The sequence below is a fragment of the Aplidium turbinatum genome, chromosome 17, assembly GCF_918807975.1.
Source record: "Aplidium turbinatum chromosome 17, kaAplTurb1.1, whole genome shotgun sequence".
Classification (NCBI taxonomy): domain Eukaryota; kingdom Metazoa; phylum Chordata; class Ascidiacea; order Aplousobranchia; family Polyclinidae; genus Aplidium; species Aplidium turbinatum.
In genome coordinates, this window is record NC_137488.1 from 17879089 (window position 1) to 17903457 (window position 24369).

Sequence of the window (24369 nt, forward strand, 5' to 3'; positions counted from 1 at the left end):
CGAGTGGTGAATATGCGGCCACTGATTATGACGAACCAATTTCGATTCCAGATCCACGACGACTTTGGAATGGTTTCGATTGTGTTCCTATGGAAAGCAGCAAGAAGAAGAAGAATTCGAATGAACATTGTGGATATGGAGGATGCTAGCTGTAGTTTTCACAAATCAGCAGGGTGGTCGCATTTGGCAGAAGTATTAGCCACGAGCATCTGTAATTGCAGCTTGTGGTTTCTGAGTGGACTCCAATGGGACACGATCCTCTCAACATTCTATTAATCGGCAAGTAGACAATCTATGTCAGTTGGAAAACGCTGAATGGGATTTAGTAAGGAAGTGGATACTCATGAATAAAGGAGAGGTTATAGGTTAATTACTTCACAATGTAGATAATAACGATCTGTTTTAGCCTGATGCTGCGAGTTCGGTGTGGTAATAGCGAATTGCACTAGCTTTCGGAACACAGTTTCCTAGTCATGTGCTATGACGAATGGTGTTGAAGTCAGGTTGTTCAGCGCATTAGGTTGTAGATAGATAGGTTGTAGGTTAATAATGTCAGTTTGGTTTGATGATTTTAAATTGTGCGACATTTAATCACCCAACCAACGGAGTTTTCAGAAATTTTTATATATCTGTACATAAAGTTCCGTAAGTCGTGTGGCGATTTTTTTTGCGATTGCTAAATGACAAAGGTTCCCGTAGACTACTGTGACCACTCATAACCAACTGTCGATTGATTGTATTTTAGCAAAATATTCATCATCAGTCTTCATCTCCGCCTGCGGCAGATTGGGTATCAACATGGCTTATTTGCTTCCAGGAGTGGCGATTTTGAGCCAACTCGCCCAGTGTCGTCAAGTTGAGTCCGGTCCACGATTGAATGTTGTCTTGCCATCGTTTTGGTTGTCTGCCACGTTTTCTTTTTCCTTCTACTTTGCCTTCTGTGCAAATTTTGCTGATTCCGAATTGTGATCTTTTAGTGTGGCCGAACAGTTTTAAAACTTTTGATGTTATTATTGCTGCAATTGGATGTAGTTTTGTCAAAGTTAGAAGATCTTCTATTTGCGTGTGATCAAGTAACCTTTTGTTGGTCATGCTTCTCATGATGTGATTTTGCAAGGTAGTGAGTTTTTTCATTGTTGATGATGTCCAATTTACGCATTCTAGACTGTACAGCACGACTGGTAAAACGTAGGTGTTCAAAATTTTTGCTTTCAGTTTGATTGGGAGTCTATTGGATGTTAGAATCTTTTTGTTCTTTTCAAATGCTGCCCAGCCTAAGCCAAGTCGGTGTTGCACTGCAGACTTTCCATCGTTGGTCGCGGATAGTCGGTGGCCAAGATATATGAACTCTGGTACTTGTTCTATTTGTTTTCCATAGAGAGTGAGATTGAGTGTGTTGTTAGTTTTGTCGGTTGTCATACATTTGGTTTTGGACACATTTATTTGGAGGCCGAATTTAGCAGCATTTTTTGACCGAGCATCTAGGTATTTCTGCATTTTCAGTTTAGAATTGTTCAAAATGGCCATATCGTCTGCGTAGCTTAAGTTGGATATTACATGACCGCCGATGGTGAATCCAGTTGTACACTCATTTTCTGTTTCTGAGATTATTGCAGCAGCTACGATGCAAAACAGGATAGCAGACAAGACATCTCCTTTGACTCCTTGCTTAACACCTTTTATAATATCGATTCGTCTGGTTGTACCGATGTTTGTTTTGATTAGTGCTTTCGAGTCGTCGTACGTTGCTTTCAAGAGGTTGATGTATTTTTTGTTGATGGAAGTTTTATCCAGAAGTTGCCAAAGGTAGGGTAATTTAACACTGTCAAACGCTTTTTTGAAGTCAATGAAGGTGATATGAACGGGATTGTTGAATTGAATAGACTTTTCTATAATTTGTTCCAGCGCTAAGATTTGCTCGATTGTTCCTCTTCCTGGTTGGTAGGCTGCTTGTGTAGGGGGGAGGGATGCATATAGGTCATTTTTTACGCATTTTTTACGCATGGTCATCAAGCAGCAAAATATTACTGCTTTATTAAATGACTGCTATATTGATACTCCAAACAACCAAGCAACTAAACTTTTAAATCAGACCTTGTTAAAATAAATTTTGTATGCAAACTACTTTGAAGTTTTACATACAAATATTAGTAGTTTTAAGTACTTTCTTTATATGCAAACGAAAGAGAGCGCTAAAACTTTAGCCTATCTCGTTCATAATATATTCATGGCATAGTAATGGGCGTCTTTTTATCTGTTTGAATTTTTTACATTGTAAAAGCTTCAAAACCACTTCAGGTAAATTGCTTCACCAACACGTTTATGAAACTTTTATTTCATCTGTTTGCTGTAGTTGAGTCAGCGTAGTTCAAAGCTTTTTTAAAACTGTTTTAAATTTCGTGATATTGAAAATTTAATTCTGTTGTTTTAAAACTTGTCTAACGCGTGTTGTTTTTCAGTTTAAAAACTCAAAAAGTTGTAATCATTTGACAGATTGCTAACATTAGTATTATTGTTGTTTTCAGAAAAAACGTCGATATTCTAGAAGAGAATGGCTTGAACAATGATACCTGGCCACATTGTCTTCTTTCATTGTTGTTTATTTTCTTTGGCAAGTCGAGATATATTAACAAAACTTCTTAGACTTAAGTCTAGTTTAAAAACAAAATCTATTTTTTGCATAATGTTCACAATACAGCTATCCTTACATGGACATTACAAAAATGTTCTTACCAATGTTTAGAGTTTTGGGATCGATTATCTCCGCTGAGGTTAGCGGTAAAAGCAGAAAGACCTGCAAAGAAAAAAATTATTAAAGTTTTTCTGTTAAAATGTTTATAAAAATAACACCTCTTGAAAAGCAAGCTTGTATTTCGTTAGGAAGTTTTTTTTAATCAAAATATCTGGTGCATATTCCATTTTCAACTACATCAAAGAAAATGTATTAGTATTAATATGATTGGTTACCAGATTATCTTCGAGCTGAGAAAGTAGGCTATCTATGGAAGCTTAATTCTGGCAGGTTCGCACACTTGCAGAGGATTTGAACCACTGATGTAGACCCAGTCATCGAGATTGATAGAGTGACGATTCTAGTTGTGAAAGTGTTGGTTAACTGTTTTATGTATTGGGTGACACACATGAAGGGTTATCTTGGAAATGAATTGTTCAAGCATATACCCCCGAAAGTCCAATCAGCGTAGCTCCATCTTTGCAGCTTCTTTGTTCACGAAGTAAAAAACTCAACCAACGGAGCTACCCTACTTGATGGGGCAGGTGGGGTTATTATTTTATGTATTAGTTAAAAAAAAAGCTTTTTGATTGTTAACGCAATAGCTACTAGTCCTTAGTTGAGCATAAATTCAATTTGATTTGAATTGCGCCGAAAAAAAAATTCTAAACAAAATGCATTTCCATTAGCATTAAAATGAGTTCACGAATTGCGAAGTAGAAAATATAATCCTAGCACAAGTTTACAATAACTTTTACAATAACTTTATTATTGACACTTGACAGCAATGATATTAATTGTGGTTACACTTAGAGAAGCAAAAAAAAGAAACTATTTTTTCAGTGACACATTGTCTCAGAAAGCATCTTTACGCATCATAATCCAAATTTTAGTATTTTACACTAAACTTAGTCTATCCAGTGGAAGCAAATCCTTCCAAACAGGAAGTTGTTTTAGAATACTCAGCACGGACAATTGACATACAGTATGCGGAATATCTGTGCAATTTTCAACAATGGAAAGAAATGTTGCGCAAGAAAACACTTCTCTAACGTATCATCTGTTTAAAAACTACAATACTAAGTTTGAGTATATAACAAACCTGCAAAAGCATCCAATACAAATACAAAAGTTGTACAGTTCTCATTGTGTGGTTGAAAGATACATTAATTGTCTTTTCGAGTCAGACAAGCACACTTAATTGCTTCCATGGTAAGTTCTTCAACTTTTGCTATGTTCTTCAGTAAATGCAGTAGAAGAAAGATTATCCATAATTCTGTCCAACAATCATATTTTTATAAAAGTAATTTCGACTGTAAATGAAAAAAGTCTTAACAAGAGCTAGACTGAGTTACCAGGGCGCAGTGAACCAGATCGACATTTCAGCTGCTTCAAAGTATGTAGGTTTCCGTACTACTGTACAATAAATGCATTAAATTTTTATATACTACCGGTATAGGTATCTTTTTTTTTAGTCTTTTAACAAACGCAAACCAGCTAGGATAGACAATTAACAAAGTAGACAAAATATTTATTTTTGTCTCTGCGATTGAAATGTTAAACTACAATAGCCAGTTTGCTGTGTATTTCTAAAAATTTTGTTTCATGTTTCAGAAACTGCAAGATTTTTGTTTCTTATCATATTAAATTATTTCCGTTGCTTTCAATAGAAAAAAGTTCTAATTCTGAATTTGTGTCAAAATTTAACCTAGAATTGAATCCGTTGCCACTGTAAGAAGCGTGAGAGACTTTAGCCACTCAAGAACTGCGCTGGTAAGACCAGGACGACCTCACAATGTACAATAACGTGAGCGGATCTTTGTAGCTTGCTAGGGCAAAACCGGCTAAGAATAGACCCCATGAAAAAAATTATGGAAAACGCCGAGTTTTGACCTGAAACATAACCAGAGAAGGACCTCTTTTTTCCTTAATCATTTGAACTTGGGTTATTTATGAACTACTGGCGGCTACAACAAGTGCACCAATGTCGAAATACTTTTAAAATTTGGTTTAAATCACAAAGTGAACATATGAAAGTGCCACACAAAACTACTATTATTGTTACCCAGAGCTATTACAACTGGTTTTCCTGTAATTTGCAAAACGTTGGTAAGGCCCAAAGCGAATAAAGCAAGTCCTCATGGTGCAGTGGAGGTACAAATTTCTTTCAGTTACTGCTGTATAAATGTTTCTTTTTGCAAAATTCGGCGGTAAGTTTTCTTTTTGAGTAAACTTTGCTTGCATGCTTGCAACAATCGTATGGTCGAAACCGACTGTAGGCACAGCTCCTGCGAGCTTCACGTACATCTTTTTTACGTTCTCTGACGTCACTTAGTATTGGTTTTGGAGTCTGTGTCGTCTCTCCAGGGTTTCCATAGGTCATTTCTGCGTTTTTCTCACTGCGTCTTTGTTTTTCCAGCATCCTTAGATTGTAATGCCACAGAATGCTTGTTTGCATTCTTGCAACAGGGACATCGATGCATAATGCATATACATGGTTTTGCGTCCGTTTTGCGTTGTTATGTTGTTATATGCCGCACTGTAATCAGTTAAAAAGCAACAAAACGCGACGTTATAACATGCATGATACCAAAGCAGGACAATCAGTTTAAAATATGGCACGGTCGCAACACCTCATCAACGTGTCGTAGCACCATGCTTTGAGCAGCACGTCTTAAACAAGACATGTTTCTTTTAAGCTAAAGCAAACAGACTTCTGTTTCAGAGAGTTAGGCTCTTTTTACGTTTTTATTCGTTCCTTTCCACTGCAATAAACTGATATACAAGAAATATAGGCCTTGTTCTCAGGTCATCCCTACCACTACTGTGCTCGAGATGCCGCTGTCGCGATTACAGCTGTGTGTGGGCTGATTGCTATTCACTGCGCCGCTACACCGACCAATGCCCATCCAGTAAATTGTTTCTTCTTTGCATTAATTTAACGTTTGTATACTTTGAATAAATGTAAAAAAATACTAGTTTGCTGAGCTGATTCGGTAGCTCCCTCGGTTTCCTGCACCAAACATCGCTTTAAGTTCGTTTTTCTCCAAGTTCCTCAACTGCATATCCACAAAAGAAGCGCTCTTCAAATCCAATAAATAAAAAAACGCGAAAACGCTGCGACTAAAACAACTTCCTTGGATTTCCAATGTTTTTCATTCGTTTCAGTCTTGAAGGACACTTGTAATGTGTTTCTGAACCGTTACTTTAAACTGCGCGTCTGTAAGTGGCCCATTCTCTGTTTCATCTTACATAATGTAGGGTAATTGACGAAGCTCGCTGATGACGCGTGCCAAAGGCTGAAATATCTAACAGACTTTTAACAAAAGAAGCAATTAATTTAAGTGCACTCAAATTAGTCTTCAGCAAAAGCATTTCAAATGTTTTCAGGTGCCCTTTGCCAAACTCATTCAATCGTTGTAAGCTACAAAAAGTGCAAATTTTCAGCAAGCTGGAATGCACATGTTTAAAGTAATCTTAAGCAAGTTAAAAGTAAACTAAATTTCGCAATACAACTGTGCAACTTTCATTGCTTGGCATTTGATTACAAGAGTCGCTAGCACTAGGACTGACTCTCAGACTATGGCAAAGTTTTGTCACTTCTTTAAAATTTAATCACCAACTTAACTACCCGCTAGATTCTACAAACAACCAACAATTGGAGTCCTAGCTCTCGAGCCTGCATTGTCTTTTGCTTCTATTGCACCATACGGCACAGAACATCGATAGTCAGATTTTTTTAATGATAATTTTAACGCTTGATTTATTTTTTATGATATCTCTAATTCTCCAGCTATTAAGCTTCTTTTTTCACTTCAAGTTTTTACTGTGTATCAAATTTAAATAAATGCAAAGGTAACCTAAACCGTAACAAAACAAATGAAGACATTTCAAAACAAGTAGAACAAAATGGTTCACTCTTGAGACAATGCAGAAGCAACAATTATAATTTTTGTTACACATCATTAAATAGAGAAAGTGCACTGAAATTAGTCTTCAGCAAAAACATTTCAAATGTTTTCAGGTGCCCTTTACCAAACTTACTCAATCGTTGTAATCTACAAAAAGTGCAAATGGCTTCTCTGTGGTTCCACAAAGCAAACTCTCTACCAAAGCTCATCATTAAATCTCAACAACTAGAAAAATCAGTTATTTGTGCCAAGATTATGGGCAATAAAAATAGTGCATGAAAAAGCAAAGCATATAGGCCTATAGAACAACGTACAAACTAAATATAAATAATCATTAAATATATCTGCCAAATAAGACAGTATTTCGTAGTTAAAGGTCAAGGTTTCATTAAATTTGCGAGCTTAAACTAAAATAAGCTCGTTTTGCATCAATCATAATGTAGATGATTTTTTCGTCGTCTCCAGACTAGTGCCCGGTGGTTGAAGATTTATATTAAGTGCATCTTCACCACCATCTTGAAGCATTGTGTCGCCAATGATGAAGCCGTATGCCTTTGATGAGTCTTGAACCCACGCCCTTCCGAACGTCGTGCAAGGTTCTCAATACTCAGCTACGTATATCAATCATACAATGAAACAACCAAATTCTCGAATACAGCATTGTGTGAACGGACAATCAATCTTTAATGCATAACAATGACAGCATTTGACAATTGACGATGACGCAAAGTTGTCATTGTTTGTCCTTGAATTACTTCTTGGCATTAATCAATTTCGCATGTTCATCTAAAATTGTCGTATGGATCGAACGTTGCAAGATGATCTTTCATTGTTGCGTAGCAAAGTCTATAAAGCTCCTGTTAAAACACAACATTAAGTTTAGAACAATAACAAATTATATCAAGAGACTTTTATCTTAGTGTTAGCCTAGGCATCAGCTATTGTTGCAAAATAAATATTTAACAAAATGTTAAAAAATATCTTACAAAGTAAAACGGGTTTCTACAAACTTAAGACAGTCATAGATCTTTAGATTGATGCACAAAGCAATCTTGTGAAGACTTTTGACTTCCATCCAATACGGAAGAAAAATCTTTGATAAAGAATTCCTTCCAAACTGGGAGCCACTTCCAAGCAAGCAAAGTTTTCTTTTCTATATTGTTTCAACGTCTACCGATGGAAAATGATGTAAAACGACAACTTTTACTAGTTTGGTCATTTTATTGCGACTACAATTCATAAAACCATGTAATTATCTTACCAAAGAGGGCACAATATTGGGTCTCATATCTCGCAAGTCCTTGACAGCACGAAAGACATCCAACCTTTGTTCGTTGTTCCATCTCTCAATCAAGTTAAACAAGGCACAGAACACTCCAGTTTGCTTCAATCCGTCGCTGAAAGTTTTGAAACACAAGTTTTAGTCAACACATAACACATAAAGTGATTGCCAATGTTGAGTTCAATTTCGATTTCAGCGTAAGTTTAGCGTGAAAATATACTACAGTAGTTTAGTGGTAGAATGGTTGGTTACTTCTGTTCTAATGTTGGTAGGTCTGAGTTCGATTCCAGGTCGGGTCATACCCAAGACGGTGTTTGGTGTTGATTCTGCTCTTTTTTGCGCATACCAGTGATGATTACTCGGAAATAATGCGATTACATCACAAACGACGATAAATTGAAAAAGTACAATCACTAAAGGTCATAGGCTGCCAGTTGTGGAGTGACAATAGATAAACAATGACATCATCTTTCTACAACTATAAATTAGGGATTGTACTGTAGATCACAGGGATGCGAAACTACATCCGCTTCTGGCTTATCCGCAACTCTAGAAGGGTTACTTTTTTCTGATTTACAAAATAATATACTTTTTATAGGTTGTATAAGAGGAGTGAAGTTAGTTTTACAGTAATTGGAGGTTTTTAGTTGAAAGCAAGCCAGCAGAAAAGCATAAAAAAAATGTCAAATTGGCAATTGATCCTTTTAATGTTGGCGGAACGACGGAGTCGCGCGTGCCGTAATGTTCTGTCTGTCCCTACTATAAACCATAACTTGTCAGTTCTATCGAGAAGCGAAAGACAGTAACGTAAAGTCAATTGAAAACAAATGAGCAAGCTCACCTGCAGTGAATCAATATGTTTCCTTTGCTGGTATCACTGCTTAGCGTTTTCACTTTCTTCACTAAATGCAAAATGTCCCTGTATCTTGGAGGCTTTCCAAAGTTAGACCAGTTTTCGTAATGGACTTGTGTGACTCGCGCCTGAGCAAAATGTATTATTCGATCAGTAAATACGGAATTTCAATTGATTGAGTTGTACGTTAGTTACTAGAACTATGATTTTTGAATAAATAAGAAACTTTCTGATATAAGTCAGAAAATTTTTTAGTAGAGAGTTTTCAAACACTTTTTCTACGACCAGAAAGTGGCTAGAAAAACATGAATTCTCAAGCTGGAAAAATGAAATTCTCTTTAAGTGCTGACAATATGAGGCCAGGCCAATAACGAATCCAGTCGGTTACACAAGAGGGCGATTTCAATAATGTTTAAAAGTAGTAAAACCGAGTTTAAGTTTTGACCAGAAAAAGATTAAAATGTGTATCGTACATTAAATCATAAAAGTTCTGGTAAAACTAAAAAAATAGCAACAAAAAGCAATATAGACTATAGGCTGTGTTAAAACGTCTAAAGTAGGTTGTCTTGACCTAAAAAAGAAAAGCAATAGCAATTAATAAAATTGCATTCTACTAAAATTAATTTTAGGAGAAGAAAAGTTGTTTTTAGGGAATCGCCCTTAACCCTTTGAATCCGTTCCTGGGCTAAGTTGTCCTACCCAGTATTGCAGCCGCCTGCGTCAAACTTAATATCGGATTTTGTGAAGCGTGTGGCAATTATTGTATAATAACCGCCATTGAAAAATTACATGTAACCTATAGTTCAGTTTGGTTTGTTTTTATTTCTGACAATAACAGCGACAAACGATATGCCAAACTCCCAAACATAGGTCAAGAAAAAAATAGAAAACTAAAGGAAAGTGAGCTTGTATTGGCTTCACTTCCATGTGAAAGCGCCGACACCTGACCTATTCAAAAGTATCAAGGGCCCATACGTACGGTTACTGCTCGGAAAGTCAAATCAAACGTTCGAATTGTGTAGTTTTCTAATTTCGTTTCCTTTATCAGTTTAATGGTCATTTTCCCGATCAATATATCAGATCCCAAAGGTCCAGATGGCCAGTAACAGCTGCACATTTCCTAATGAACAAAAACAGGTATCTTTTTGTAAAACAACAAAAATGAATTCGTTTCAAACGATAATGTGAGTGAGAGAAAAAAATAGCTTTATTTGCCAATCAGTTTATACACAATAAACTTACATCACATCCCAATTACATACAATTCCAAACATAGCGAAACGTTTAAATACGCTTAGTGTTGAATAATTCAATCTGATCAGCCAGGAGCAGCGAAAGATCATTTGGTCATCGACTCAGCTGCTCCCAGTTTTTGGAAATTGGAAAAAAAATATTTGCAAGTCAGTTCAAATATTTCAATAAGTTCGAATTTTAAGAAATTTAAGTTCGAAATTTAAGTTCGAATTATGCTTCTTGCTTGTTTTTAACCTTTCAAGTTCTGACGGTAGACTACACCCTGACACCCTGTCAAGTCATATTAAATTTTCTCTCTGATTAGTCGTCAGCTTAGTATGTAGAAGTAATAATGTACTCAGAGTCAAATGCGCCTAATTGGTGCTCCGCTGAAACTATCAGCTTTAAAACCTTTGAAAACAATGCTTGCTCGCAATGGATGCTGTATATAAAACATATTATTATTATTATTTTCTTATTTACTTGACCGTTTTCCTCCAGAGGAGTGAGCATAACAATAATCTTCACGCTGTATTCAATAATCATCTTCCAAAAGTTATCAGTTGTGTTGGGCATTGGTCCTTGCGCAGCAATCATTTTCCCATCTGATGTGTAGTTCTGGAAATGTGAAGTGAAAAGATTTACAACTCTTATAAGACAGGCCTATCTATAAGGACAACTTGCAACAGACCGAGAGTACAGGCAAAGTACAGGCCCAGGGCAAGATCCGGTCCGTTTCCTTTGTTATTTCTGGCCGTCAAACAATTCGACAAATGTGGTTTGCAGCTAATGATGAAAAGCACTGGTGTATCGATGGGGTGATCATCTGAGCATTCACAAAGAATCGAACACTTTTGATGCTAAATAAGCCAACGTGACGTAAAGGTTTTGTTCAATTGACTGACAAAAGCAGCGGTTGAGAACTATGTGGCAGGAACTAGTGGTGCGGTACTGATGAGCCCAGCCTCATGGGCGAAACACGTGTCTATCGCTGAGTTTCTGCTACACTTGACTGCCGAGAAGCTAAAGGTTTTGACTTGCACTACAAAACCTCTGCCCACACATTTAAATCTAGCTACCATAAGCAGAGCATAATTGAACCAGTGTTGACGACTCAAGCTGATGAAAATTTCGATTTTATTGAAGAAATGTATAATTACACTGCAAATAATTACACTGTAAATAATTAAACTGTAAATTTTTTGCTTTTGACATAAAGTTTTTCTGGTTTAATGAACTGCTAGGGTAACTTTTTTTTATAATAGCTTTATATTTATCATATTTATTTGTGCGGTACATTACAAAATAAAGGTAGAAAAACCTTCACCAATGAAACCACTCACCGCAACAAACGATGCATTGATGTATGGAGTGACGTCATCATTCCCGTCAGCTGTGAGAACGACTCTGGAGTGGTTGACTAAACAAACAATGATTTGTTGCGTAATAAACAGAATACTGGTCATTTGCCAATCTTACGTCTTTGCTTATGATAATAAAAAGTGTTAAAAACACGGAAACCTATAGATTTCCGATATTCTTTGTTAATTCACTTACATGGTATATTCTTGTCCGATCTATTTTGGTTCATATATTCCTCCCTTGATCCAAACTTACAAGACGCTTTTATAGGCGATATCAGCTTCAGCATATCGAATTCTTCGGCCGAGCTGAAAAGCAAGTTTTGCAACTAAAAATATGTTTCTTTATATTAAAGGGATACTAAAGAAAAAACCTGACTTGGCGATTTTCCACGTTCTTTGTGTTTAACTTGCTACCATAAAACGATTTTCAATAGAATTTTGCCACATTGCGGTCTGACCACCATTGCGCGCGTGCTTTTGTCAGAGCTTTCAAAACCAGAATGGGCCTAAGCAGCTAAGCGTGCGACTGTACAGTAGGGTGTACCATTTTTCAAAAAGTTTTTAGAAATTATTGCGGCTATGTATTACGGGTTTCCACTTTTGTTAAAAAGTATTTTGGTAGAGTTTCAGAATTTTCCCGCCAAAACTGTGGTTCTGCCGCCATTTTGAAAAAATGGCGTCCAGATGGGATATTATGAAAGTCTACAGCCTTAAACTGGCGCAATGTGATCATATAATATGTTGATTACGGGGTTTTTGGGGTCGCAGAACTCGAATTTGAGATTAAAAAAACTCTACGGCAACAATTTTGCAAAGTGAATTTTGACATATAGATGTGACCACACTGTTTTGGACTGCAGATTTACATGAAAAGAGCATCTTATTGTCATTTTAACCCTGTTGGGCCCACTGTAAGAAAACACGTTCAAAAAAATTTTTTTTGCTGTTCAGCACTTGGTTTGTGACTCATTTAAACCAAAAACATATTTTTTTTGTATGCTAGCCCTTTCGGCCAAGTTTTGGGCCATGTTGCATATATGATACATTGGGCCTTGAGAGGTAATTAGCAGACAGCATTGTTGATATGGTGGAGTGGCAAAGATGAATGTAGATAGAAATTTTTTGTTTGGAAAAACCCTGTCAAAGACTGTAACTTTTCCGATGATCAGTATTAGGGCCAAAATTCCCCAATGATCTTTAGTGATAGATTATGAAGCTTCATCCGAAAAGCAAAAATAGTGTACTATCGGAACTGAATGATGCAAACCACAAAACGCAATAGCAAAAATTTTACTTTTCAATTGTGAAAATCATAAAAGCAATTTCGGGTTTCCACAAAGCAGAAGCGGATCTCGCATTACATCTCTCATTACACCAGAAACAGGGCTATGCCAAGTACTAAGCTCTCAGTAATGTCGGACTCCATTCATTTGTACCAGACCCATGTTGAAAAACATGCCGATTACTTTCTCTATTTCTTTAGTGTTGGTATCAACACTTTTTCCAGTTTTTTGCACACTATAGAGATTCGTATTCTGAACTACATTTTCTATCATGTCCTCGCTGACAAACCTAAAAAAATACTGCAATGGCGTTTCCATGTGTTCATTAGCAGGTGGTTTGATCAAAGGTCCTGTAAATGATGCAGCAGGTTCTAAAAAGTTCTTTTTTCTCCATTTGTAAGCAGAATTACTTCGGTTCCGGATACCATTGGTAGCTCTTTTTTTTGTAGTGGTAACATTAACAAGTGGAACACCATCATCATTGTCTTCTTCAATGCATGGAACATTCGCAACCTAAAGCAAAATATTAGCATATGAACAACCAAAATTCAAAAAATCCAGAGGCAATGTAAGCCAAGTAGGCTATTGACTGTACCTGATTAGTGTGTTGTAACATATGCTCATCATTATCATCGTCGTCATCAGATTCAACAAAATTAGGATCATCGTCATCACTCTCATCCCAGTTGATCATATTGATCAAATCTTCTGTGGTATAACCACGCAAGCCATTTTCTACAAAAAATTTAACAGTTGAACTAAAAGAAAAAATCTCAAAGAATTGAAATTTGTGACTAAGGACCATGGTGTAATTATTGATCAAGACAAATCAAAAAAATAATACAAAAGTGGTTAGCAGTAGGGTTGGACTAACTTGGTATTCTGTAGCTAGTTTTCATGCTCCAGCGTTTGTCACTTTTTTGAAGGCATCAGTTCATTCAGTTTCACAGTAGGCTACAATAATTTGATATGGTTTCCAACATTAGTGTAAATACAATAGCCTATATAGCCTAGGGTTACCATATTTGAAAAAACAAAATTCCGGACAGTGCATGACTATTTTCATGAGACCATATATGCACTACCGAACTATTAGCCATTAGAATTAGTCAAGGATTCTGTATCAAAAATTCACTAGGCTTCCTCCTCTATGACATTTCAAGTAAATCTCTGATTAGGCTATATGTGCGAAATCGCCTGCTTTTATAGACTGTTGGAATGTTCTAGTAATTTTCGCAGCACGTGATCTATATCTAACCAATTCTGATTCAGCACAACGGTCAATAAGTTCAAGAAAGATCTAAGTGGTAAACATCACTGATAAGGAAAACGCTCTGTTACATCATAATTCCGTACAACCTCGCAGTAAAAAAAAATGGCAGTGTTGCACAGTACGATTGCAGATGCAGTAAAATGAGCTGGCTGAGCGAATTTTCTAGAAAAATTTTTTCTAATTTCCCAAAACGCCCATCATAAAATTCCGGACATTTGAGCATTTTTTTAAATTCCTCCCGAACGCAAAATTTAACACTAAATTCTGGACATGTCCCGAATTTTCCGGACGGTATGGCAACCCTAATATAGCCGTATTATAAACTGATCAAAGACATAGCCTACAACTAGTAAGGTGTGATTAAATTTGAACTGTGTGCTTATTTTTACAAAGTTTAGTGTGGAATAAGCAATGCACAAGCTCAGCAGATCAAACAATTTGGATAAACACAGTATGTCAACAATGACTTGTCCTTCATCTTTATCAGGAATCAGTGGCATGCAAAGCCCAATGTTGCACCCGTGCAACATCAAATTTCAAACATTTATAAAATAATGAAAAATCAAAAATGTTTATTCAAAATGAACTTACAATGAATTACTAGCTCTAATGGAACATGTTTCTCACAAAAACAACAAAATAACTTACCCTATAAAACGAGATATCTTCTTCAACTTTTGTGTACTTCTCAACTCCTTTCAGCAGACAAAATCGCGCCAAAAACAAACCTGGCTAAAGCACGTGACTTACATCTACCAATCGGTTTTCAACAAAAAACTGTAGCTCAATAGCGACACCAGCCTTTTATAAAAAAAAAGTAAGTTTCGCGATATCCAAGGGGGCTCTGGAAGAGCCCTAACGTCATGTTGCATATATGATACAGTGGGCCTTATAGGGTTAACCTTGAAATGCATGTAGGCTATTGGTCACAGCGGTAAACCATAATCTCTTCGTGGAAAAATTGTAACATAAAGTTCCCGGAACCGTTTGTCTGCATGTAATGACCGAAAAAGAAACACTCCTCGAAACGTCTATTCAAAAATTGTATTCCTGTAAAATTAGCCCGCGGCTATCGAAAATGGAACGCAACACCGTACGCCTCTAAAACTGTCACTACAGAACAGATTACTTGGATAAAAGACGGAAAATTTGTCCAGCTAGCAAGCACCAAGCAAACAGTTAAACTTGCGACTGACTTCCAACAAACAATTTTACGAATGACTAGAATAATTTGCGATATCTCAAATGCACGTAGACAGTAACTGTGACGCAATAATGAAAGACAATTATGAAGTCATTCAAACAGGTGTTCAAGCGGCTAATGCAATATTTCATCAGGTCTTACGACCGATGGTGCAATATTTGGACATTTTCTAGCAATTTCCATGACGTAAGATGCCAGCTAGGTTAAGTAGACCATAACGGTTTTATATGACGTTTGGTTTGGTGAATAATTGTCGGGAACATAGCGGCCCCTAGTTATGACAGTCTGACATGGCATAACTAAAAAAGAATTGACGACAATTGTGAGCCAATGAATAAAAACACACGATACACAAATTCTTTGAATCACTCACGTTTAAGTTAATACGCAAATACAAGGGGCATGCAAAGAATGAACAACAATAAGAATAAACACGACGATACATGAAATTAGTACCATAGGTACACGCTAAAATGACGCTATATACAATAGTTGCGATAATAACCGACTGTTCTGGGCTCAGACAAGTGTCGGCCACCGCAGACAAAACCAGGCTCAAACCCTAACACTTAGGTGTACTTTACGGGGGCGAGGCACGAAATATCCCTCAACACGTAGTCTACTTTCACTTTCCCCGTACTCTCATCATAGTTGCAGACGGCAACTTTAGCTCTATGAACCACAGGCTTCCCTTTCCTAATTTGTGGAACTACCTCATGCACCCTCCCAAGTTGATACTTCCCACGTTTATCAATGTCTTGGAGAGAACCCACCACTACAAGTTGACCAGGCTCCAAATTCTCGGCCATTTTTAACCATTTTTTCCGGCCCTGAAGCCCTGGCAAGTAAAAATCGATCCATTTACTCCAAAACTGCTGAGAAAGTGACAAATTGAACCGATAATCCCTTCTTAGTTGGTCACGATCATGTGGTTGCCCAACAGCACAGTATGGGTCTAAGTATGGGGTCAAAAGTGAGGCAGGGGTGATGACAGTAAAATCCCTAGGGTCGTCACTCAAAGGTACCAAAGGGCGTTCGTTCACGATCCGAACGGCACTGCTGGTGTACGTAAGCAGTTCAATAAAATTGGGCTTACGTATTGAAGAGTCCAAAATGTGAAAAAAGTACTTGGTCATATCGGCCACGAAACCAAATCTACTCAGCCGAAATCTAGCCAAGAGATCTGCCAGAGGGTTTAACAAGTCAGGACCCGAAAACATTACATCATTAACACAAGTTCCTCGAAATTCAGACTTGCCATCGTAAACAATGCGCTTTTTTAATTGTGACGTCACAAAGTATGGTAAATACCACTGAAAGCCTTTTACATTTTCTGCTTCACCAGCACGCTCAATATAGCCATTAGATTTAAGATCCTTCATGGGGTCAGTAAGGAAATCACAAAGTTCAGGTTATTTTAAAGCCTTCTTCCTTAAAGCAGCAGCTCTATCTGACGCCAACACAAAATTGTTAGGTAAATCAATATCTTCCTTCAACGGTACAGGTATCTCAAATCGACCATCTTTCAACTCAATATTCGGTTCAACAAGTTCTCTAGCCGAATTATCATTGCGAGACAATTCACAGGTTTCATTTTGCAACGTCAAATCCTGAATGACTTTATTCAGGTCTGCTATTTCCATATCACGAGACTCAATTCTACGCTGAAAGCCAGAGATGACATCCGACTCTGAAGACGTCTGCACTCTGCACACATTAGCAACGCTTTCATCTAAGGGTGACTTACCACCACAAGCCAACCAACCGAGAGGAGTGAGTAAAGCATGCGGTTCACTACGATTTTCACCAACACGTTCTTCTTTTGCCCACATCAAATAAGCGTTGTCGTTGCCAATCAGTACATCTACAGTACTACAATCATTCAAATGAAACATATTCACGTCATGAAAATGACGGAAACTACTTAAATCCTGCTTATGTGGTAAAGTTTTAACATCGTCAGCCCAAGCTGGGTTAACCACCGAAGTTATATCACAAAACAGTTCATTCGTCTCTAACGACTGGATGTTGAGTTTAACAAGGTTAGCACAAGTAGGTTTCTGACCAGCCAGAGTATCCATTTTAAACGACGCTTTGTCATAAGGTTTAACGCCAAGTTCGCAGACCAAATCACTCGAAACAAAAGTCAACTGCAAACCAGGATCATGCTGACAATACACCAACTTCGATTTGCCAGTCATTGGATTCAAAACACGAGCAGCAGTAACGCGGTTAAAGGCTGCTTTAACATTTCCAATCTTAACATTACGCACAGGAACTCTGGCACCAGCATCATCTTTCCCAACCGAATCCAGAGAATCACGTGACGTCACATAAAAATCATGCAGAAGAAAATAGTGTTTCCTATCGTTGTTAGGGCCACACTGACGACAGTTGTTTGCATGAACGCAATCCCTAACCATATGCTGGCGCAAACAATTCAAGCATTTGCCAGCTTTCACAATGACATCTCTCCGATCTTTAGGTGTCAAGTGCAAAAATTCTTTACAATTAGACAAAAAATGATATTCAACTTGACCACGTGACGAACAATAAAAACATGCCGGTATGCCTCTACGTCTGGCCACACCACCGCGCGGTGCGCCAACAGCAGTCGAGTACTGCGAACTCCCTGAAATCACATTATCATGGGGTTTTACTGACGTCTGCCTAACCGGACAAGAAGGCAATTTTCCTTTGCCAAACTTTTTAAAATGCTGCGACTCACCAGAATCGCCCATTAGCATAATGCTAAAATCAGTCGACTTGCGCGTTTCCTCCCGTACTACAAATTCAAACAAACTCTGAAAAGTAGGCTCATCAGTACCACCATAATCACCTAAAAAGTCAAGATAACGCTGCTTAGCGTCAAACGGGAGTCGCTTAGCCAAATCCAAAACAAAACGTCCTTCCAATTTGTCACGCTGACCATAAGCTTGCGCGTAAAGCAGACACTGCGACAATTCATCTTTAAACTCTTTCAGATCACTGGAAGAGGTCGAAGTCAATTTGCTACCATAGCGATACTTTCTAATTTCCGGTTCGGCGAAAAGACCTCCACGAACCCCAAAACGCTGGGACAAGCGAGCTAACGACATTTCTATCCTGTCTTCTTCTGACAAGCCAGGAGTGTCGGAAACCAAATTAGCAATCGTTTGCGCAGCTGTTCTAACACAAGCTGCTTGTAACAAAGTCAAACGAGTTCCCTTAAAGGGCGAAGCTGCCATTAAGGCGGTAACACGATTTTTAAAGAAGATAAATGGCATATTATTACCATCGTAACCAATCAAGGCCGCCTTATCGAAAAACGTCCTACTATTTTGGTATTCAAAAAAGCAATCCTGTTGTTGAGAACTCGATTTAGCGGGAGAAGACAAACTATATCCCTTAAGGGGCTGAGTCACATGCACAGCCTGATCACGATCCTCACACACGTTAAAATCATTAGACGCGACATGCCTCTCACAACCACCCAGATTGCGTGTAGCTGGGCGATCAAAAACTAGCGGCGCAGAGAACTGTGAAGGGGGCAAAGCATTACTGCTAATGGCGGCCCCGTGACCTGCACGCTCTGGGGGAGGAGTTCGGCTATAATTCGCAGGCCTTGGCTCTAGGTCCTTCGGAAGACCCTTAGCCGCGGCCCCGAGACCTCCTGAAACAGCTGGAAAACGTGTGGATTGCACTGGTCCACTTACAGATTGAACAGGCGTCTGGAAAAGGTTATGTAAATTAAACTGCGATTGATGTTCATTTCTGGAATGGCTAGAAGAGCCCTTCTTAGAACTACGCCGGGAGCCCAACTCTGAACGATATTCAGCTAAAACTACCTCTTTACGTTGTTCAGCCCTCAACTGAGCGTCTTTGAGTGCGAACTCAGCAGCTCTCGCTTCGGCTCTCGCGGCGGCCTCAGCAGCTCTCGCTTCGGCCTCAGCTCTCGCGACGGCCTCTGCTCGTACGGCCTCAGCAGCTCTCGCGTCGGCCTCAGCTCTCGCGATGGCCTCTGCTCGTATGGCCTCAGCTCTCGCCATGGCCTCAGCAGCTCTTGCTTCAGCCTCAGCTTGTATCTGGAGCTCCTCTCGTCTTAGCTGTAGGTTAATTTGTGCCACTATCCGAGACGAACTCTTAGACATCCTAGTGCTTACATTTGAGGCGCTATCCTCAGGATGTATGTCAGCATCCAACATATCTGAGAACTCACTTTCTTTTTGTTCGAAGTTATTTTTTAACGAGTTAAATTCGGGATCTACCCTATCACGAAGTTCTGCCAAGATTGCAGAGTTAAAAATTTTAGTCAAAAGAGCATGGAAATGCCGTAAATCCTCTTCCAAAGTAGAGAACTTAGATCTAAAAATTAACAGTTCCTGCTTATCACTCAAAGAACCTAGGGCTACAGAAAGTTCCCCAATTTGAGTCAAAATATCCCGTCTAAGATGCCGGGCCTCTCGAACTGACTTAGTCTCATCGTTACTGCGTCCCTCCCCAGAATGGCCTGCCCAACCGCAAAGAACACCATCAGGCTTAAACTCAGTCGAGTCGACGGCGGTCGAGTCCCTGCCGCCACCGAGTGTAGACATATTAAATGTTGGGGCTAAATTTAACAATTAAAAAATTAAGTTACACAAACACACAAAATTAAGTTATAAAAAACTTAACTGCAAAGACCGTAAAAATACAAAAAAGAATTTAAATGCACAATACCGTAGTTGTACGGGTACATGAAGTCCTAAAGTCCACAAAACTTGCTTGGATTCGTTCACTTGAATCTTCAAGCACAGATCGATTGTCTTTAATCATTTTTCTTCAAATGAATGTTTTTTCTTCAGTACCAACTGAGAAGAAATGTCTTTACTTTTTAGCTTAAAGTTCTTCAGTAGCCTACCAACCGAGAAGAAATGTCTCCAATTTTCTTTGCTTCTATAGACTACCAACCAACAAGATCTTCTTTATTATTCTTTGTGCTTCTAATTTCCAACTGACAACAACGTCTTTTATTTTTTTATGCCTTCAAGTGCTTCTTGGCCTACCAGCTAACAAAAACGTCTTTTATTATTTATGGTCACAGCGGTAAACCATAATCTCTTCGTGGGAAAATTGTAACATAAAGTTCCCGGATCCGTTCGTCTGCATGTAATGACCGAAAAAGAAACACTCCTCGAAACGTCTATTCAAAAAGTGTATTCCTGTAAAATCAGCCCGCGGCTATCGAAAATGGAACGCAACACCGTACGCCTCTAAAACTGTCACTACAGAACAGATTACTTGGATAAAAGACGGAAAATTTGTCCAGCTAGCAAGCACCAAGCAAACAGTTAAACTTGCGACTGACTTCCAACAAACAATTTTACGAATGACTAGAATAATTTGCGATATCTCAAATGCACGTAGACAGTAACTGTGACGCAATAATGAAAGACAATTATGAAGTCATTCAAACAGGTGTTCAAGCGGCTAATGCAATATTTCATCAGGTCTTACGACCGATGGTGCAATATTTGGACATTTTCTAGCAATTTCCATGACGTAAGATGCCAGCTAGGTTAAGTAGACCATAACGGTTTTATATGACGTTTGGTTTGGTGAATAATTGTCGGGAACAGCTATGCATAAACTTTTCTAGTCGGTGTGATTATATCAATCAGTATGAGGGGAAAAATTAACATGTACTTTCTCGTGTACTTTCACATCTGATGAAAATCTACTAACTAGTCTACAGTATAGCCTATAGCCTGTACTTAGTTACTAACCTATCTGCTTATTAACTAATGGACGGCAACAGAGTACCCCAAGGCAGACCAAAAAGTTCGAAAAGCCAAAATGAACTCTCCCAACTGGGTAAATGCTTTACTTCTACACGACGGAGATCATCATTAGCTCAGTGACTCGAAGAGTAGCTATAGTGATCGTACGCAAGTTACAAGATTCCGATCAGTAATGGCACTGAATGAAACGGCCGGTGAAGCACACTGATCACTGGCACAAAAACCAAAAAGAAAGTTCCTCCTCATTGGGAACACTAGTGAAAGACTAGGTGTTCCAAAGCTTCCTAAAAGCTCTGACGTTCTTGCTAGGCTGTTGTTCCTCAGAGACGAAAGTCACAGAACGATCAACCAATCCATCGTGATAGCAAGGGAGGAAATTCCCCTGGTATGGAACCATCATTTTGGCGTGGGTTAGGTATTTGGCAAGAAAAACGAGAAACAATCTGGAAAAGAGAAGTAATCGTGAAAGGTTATTGTTAAAAATGCGGATATAGACCGGCATCTGAATAATTTGTATGAAACTTGGTATCTAGAACTTGATTCCAGGCGTGAGAGGAATAATAGTAATTCATTTAAAAAAACGTTTGCGTGATATGGAAGAAAAGCTCAAGGATCCTCTGAATATATGTAAGACTACTTCGCGATCAAATCTCATGCATTCCGGTATTACTGACTGGGAGACAGATTTGGAACATCTGAAAAATTAGCTCCAGAGAGATCAAGTAGGCTAGGTTGCGCATTGGGCAGAGATGCTCTGTAGAAGAGACGGGACTGAGCTAGAGAAAAACGACACAGTGCAGCTGGTGAAAGGAAACAGAAAGAGGATGTTGCTGACAATCTGAAAACCGTGAAGTTGGACTTAAGTGCAGATGAAGAAACAGAAAGTGACAGTGACAACTGGAAAACTCCTGAATGGAAAAGAAAATGGGTATTACGTCGCCTAGCCTATACCTTTAACATCTGATCGACTTGGATGAGCTATCGGCAAAGAACAATGTTCGCTATGTGGCTCAAGCGTCCGGCATACAAGTCGAAGATACTAATATCAGTCACAGCAGCTCATAGACTGGCTAATAAGACTATAGGTTCTCTCACTCCCAAATTAATTATCAGAGATGAGTTCCAGGCCCCTGATTTGGCAATAATTCACTGGGCCGGTAAGATTCTGAAAATGAGAGGAAATGTTTCATCAGAACAGTGCTGTGTATATGTATCTGGCGTTAGTTTTGATGATGAAGGTAATGCAGAAATGAAAGCTTCTGGGGGTGCATGAGACCAGACGGCACCAGATCATCTCAGGAACAGGCCGTTATAAAATTGGTGGAAGACTGGAGAGAGAAAGATGTCATTGATGGAGGTATTTGATACGACTGCCGTCAATTCAGGGAAGTAGCAAGGTACTTGTAGGCTACATTGCTGGAGGCAACAGTTGGGAAAGCAATTTGGAACTTACTGATCAAGAGTGGCAACAAATGCCAGTATCAGAATGGAAAAATTTCAGTGATTATAAGAAACTAAGCAAATTCGTTTTGAACGTAAGGATGGTCAACGATATTGCGGAACGCGGGATTAAGCTAATCACTGATTTTTTTGACAGGTGTTTTGACGAAAGCCACCGGCAAGCTCTCTTGCTTGTCATGCAAACTGCAAAGGCACAGAGAACAGTTCTAAAATTACAAAAAAGCTACCTTAGCCAAACTCAAATGTTAAAGAAATTCCTCAAAAATTCAGTGAATTGAGTGTTTGCATAACTCTGGTAGGCTATATAATTGTGTTGATGAAATACTGGGAATTGAAATCAATCAGGACTGAAGCATAAGGAATAGCATGCAGAAGAAACAGGGATGGATCGTGTTTGAGAGAGATTAACTCAATTTGTTTGTAAATGAATCGTGTTGTTATTTCAACAGTTTGACAATATTTCAGGAATGCTCATTCTGGGGTGAGGTATTCTTGGTGAGGTTGTGTCCATGTCTGCAAAATTTCACCATAAATTTCAAGTGGTAAAATTTCACTTTGCAAAATTGTTGTCGTAGAGCACTTTTGACTTCAGATTCATGTTCTGCGACCCCAAAAACCCCGTAATCGACATATTATATGATCACATTATGCCAGTTTAAGGCTGCAGATTTTCATAATATCTTATCTGGACGCCATTTCTTTAAAATGGCGGCAGAACCACAGTTTTGGCGGGAAAATTCTGAAACTCTACCAAAATACTTTTTAACAAAAGTGGAAACCCGTAATACATAGCCGCAATAATTTCTAAAAACTTTTTGAAAAATGGTACACCCTACTGTACAGTCTACGTAACAAAAGACGAGCAATCAGCTAAGCACGCAACAGTTGTTACTGCCGGCGATTTAACTGTAGGCTATGTATGTATGTACATCAAAACATCAGACAGTTTGCTCAAAACCTCAGATCTGATGTTAAAACATCAGATGTTGTAACGTGGCTTTTGTTATTGCTGTCTTTTGTGACGTATTCTCGAGCTGTGTTTGCACTTTTTAGTCATTGTGAAAAAAAATGAAAATAAATGAAACATTGGACTTTGGGCCTTGCCAGCGTCATTAAAAACAAATTTTTTTCGGTAATTTTTTTTTGGAATGTATTCTTGAATGTTCAGTTTACGCATTTTAATGCTTAATTCCCGTTTGAAAATTTCATTTAGTATGTCTTTAAATCAAATATAGTTATTACTATCTAAACCCTTGACAGCCTGTTTCACCTAAAAGGAGGATCATCAGAAGGTCCATATTCAAATAGAATCTTTACAATTCTTAATTCTTAATTATTTTTTACAATTCTTTGTTTATATTAGTAATCGAAAGGAAAGTCATTTGATCACTACAAAGATAAAAGCAAAATGTTGCTTTTCCGATTATTATGCAAGCATGAATATTTTCCCAAGAACGGGTTGAAACGACCTACTCATTCACACAACTATGCGGAGATGTAAAATTAAATACTACCAAACTAAACTAACCGTCAGCAGGGTAATGCAAAAGATCTTACAATTGTATTTGTAAAGTGCAAATGTTTACTATAAAAAAAACTTAAATTTTTTTAAGACCAGTAGCCTACGACTAGTTGTTTGTATCAAGGCCCCCACAGGCGACGTTAAGTGTTGATAGAGAATTAAGTTGGAAATCATAGATTTACTATCCTTACACTCTTATTTAAAAAACACTTGCTTGTTAGCCTATTCATATTTCCCTGTAGCTTATGACTTTTTAGTTTCTCTAACAAATATGCCTAAACATAAGTAGGTCCGACGTGAGCAAGTAAATCTCATTTGCTGACTTGGCAGTAGCTGAAATGTAATTGCTGAGTTGAAGCACTTGCTGAATTGTCGCATGCCGAGTTGTCCGACTACCGGCGAGGAAACTTGGAACCTTACAAAAAAGTTAACTCTTAAACTAAAATCAATGCAAAGAGTACACGAGCGAATTATGATGGGTTTACTATGACGG

At 38.2% G+C, this 24369-nt stretch overlaps 3 protein-coding genes across 3 annotated transcripts in view; all 3 read right to left on the reverse strand.

The window, feature by feature from the left end:
- LOC145786426 (uncharacterized) overlaps positions 1-3926 on the reverse strand; it is a 61811-nt gene extending 57885 nt beyond the window's left edge. Inside the window, exons 1-2 of the mRNA XM_082598079.1 lie at positions 3834-3926; positions 2734-2794 (exon numbers count right to left, since the gene is read on the reverse strand). Of these exons, the coding sequence (XP_082454205.1) occupies positions 2734-2794; positions 3834-3878 (106 nt within the window). The 5' untranslated portion in view covers positions 3879-3926. The remainder of the gene's footprint in view (positions 1-2733; positions 2795-3833) is intronic.
- Positions 3927-6440: 2514 nt separating this feature from the next.
- LOC145786609 (receptor-type tyrosine-protein phosphatase alpha-like) overlaps positions 6441-24369 on the reverse strand; it is a 53887-nt gene continuing 35958 nt past the window's right edge. Inside the window, exons 12-18 of the mRNA XM_082598295.1 lie at positions 11568-11680; positions 11354-11430; positions 10494-10628; positions 9757-9897; positions 8766-8905; positions 7904-8039; positions 6441-7499 (exon numbers count right to left, since the gene is read on the reverse strand). Of these exons, the coding sequence (XP_082454421.1) occupies positions 7425-7499; positions 7904-8039; positions 8766-8905; positions 9757-9897; positions 10494-10628; positions 11354-11430; positions 11568-11680 (817 nt within the window). The 3' untranslated portion in view covers positions 6441-7424. The remainder of the gene's footprint in view (positions 7500-7903; positions 8040-8765; positions 8906-9756; positions 9898-10493; positions 10629-11353; positions 11431-11567; positions 11681-24369) is intronic.
- LOC145786610 (uncharacterized) lies at positions 12670-13621 on the reverse strand. The gene is made up of 3 exons (XM_082598296.1): positions 13532-13621; positions 13253-13392; positions 12670-13170 (listed from the first exon to the last, which is right to left on the reverse strand). The coding sequence occupies exons 1-3, from the start codon at positions 13554-13556 to the stop codon at positions 12781-12783; spliced, it is 555 nt and encodes a 184-aa protein (XP_082454422.1). The 5' UTR covers positions 13557-13621; the 3' UTR covers positions 12670-12780.

Excerpts from the sequence above, each read along its gene's own strand:
- LOC145786610 (XM_082598296.1), bottom strand. The coding sequence starts at position 13,556 with ATGAAAACTAGCTACAGAATACCAA. Across the intron at positions 13,393-13,531 it reads AACTAGCTACAGAATACCAA|AAAATGGCTTGCGTGGTTAT; the intron begins GTTAGTCCAACC and ends AATTTTTTGTAG. Across the intron at positions 13,171-13,252 it reads TGTTACAACACACTAATCAG|GTTGCGAATGTTCCATGCAT; the intron begins GTACAGTCAATA and ends ATTTTGCTTTAG.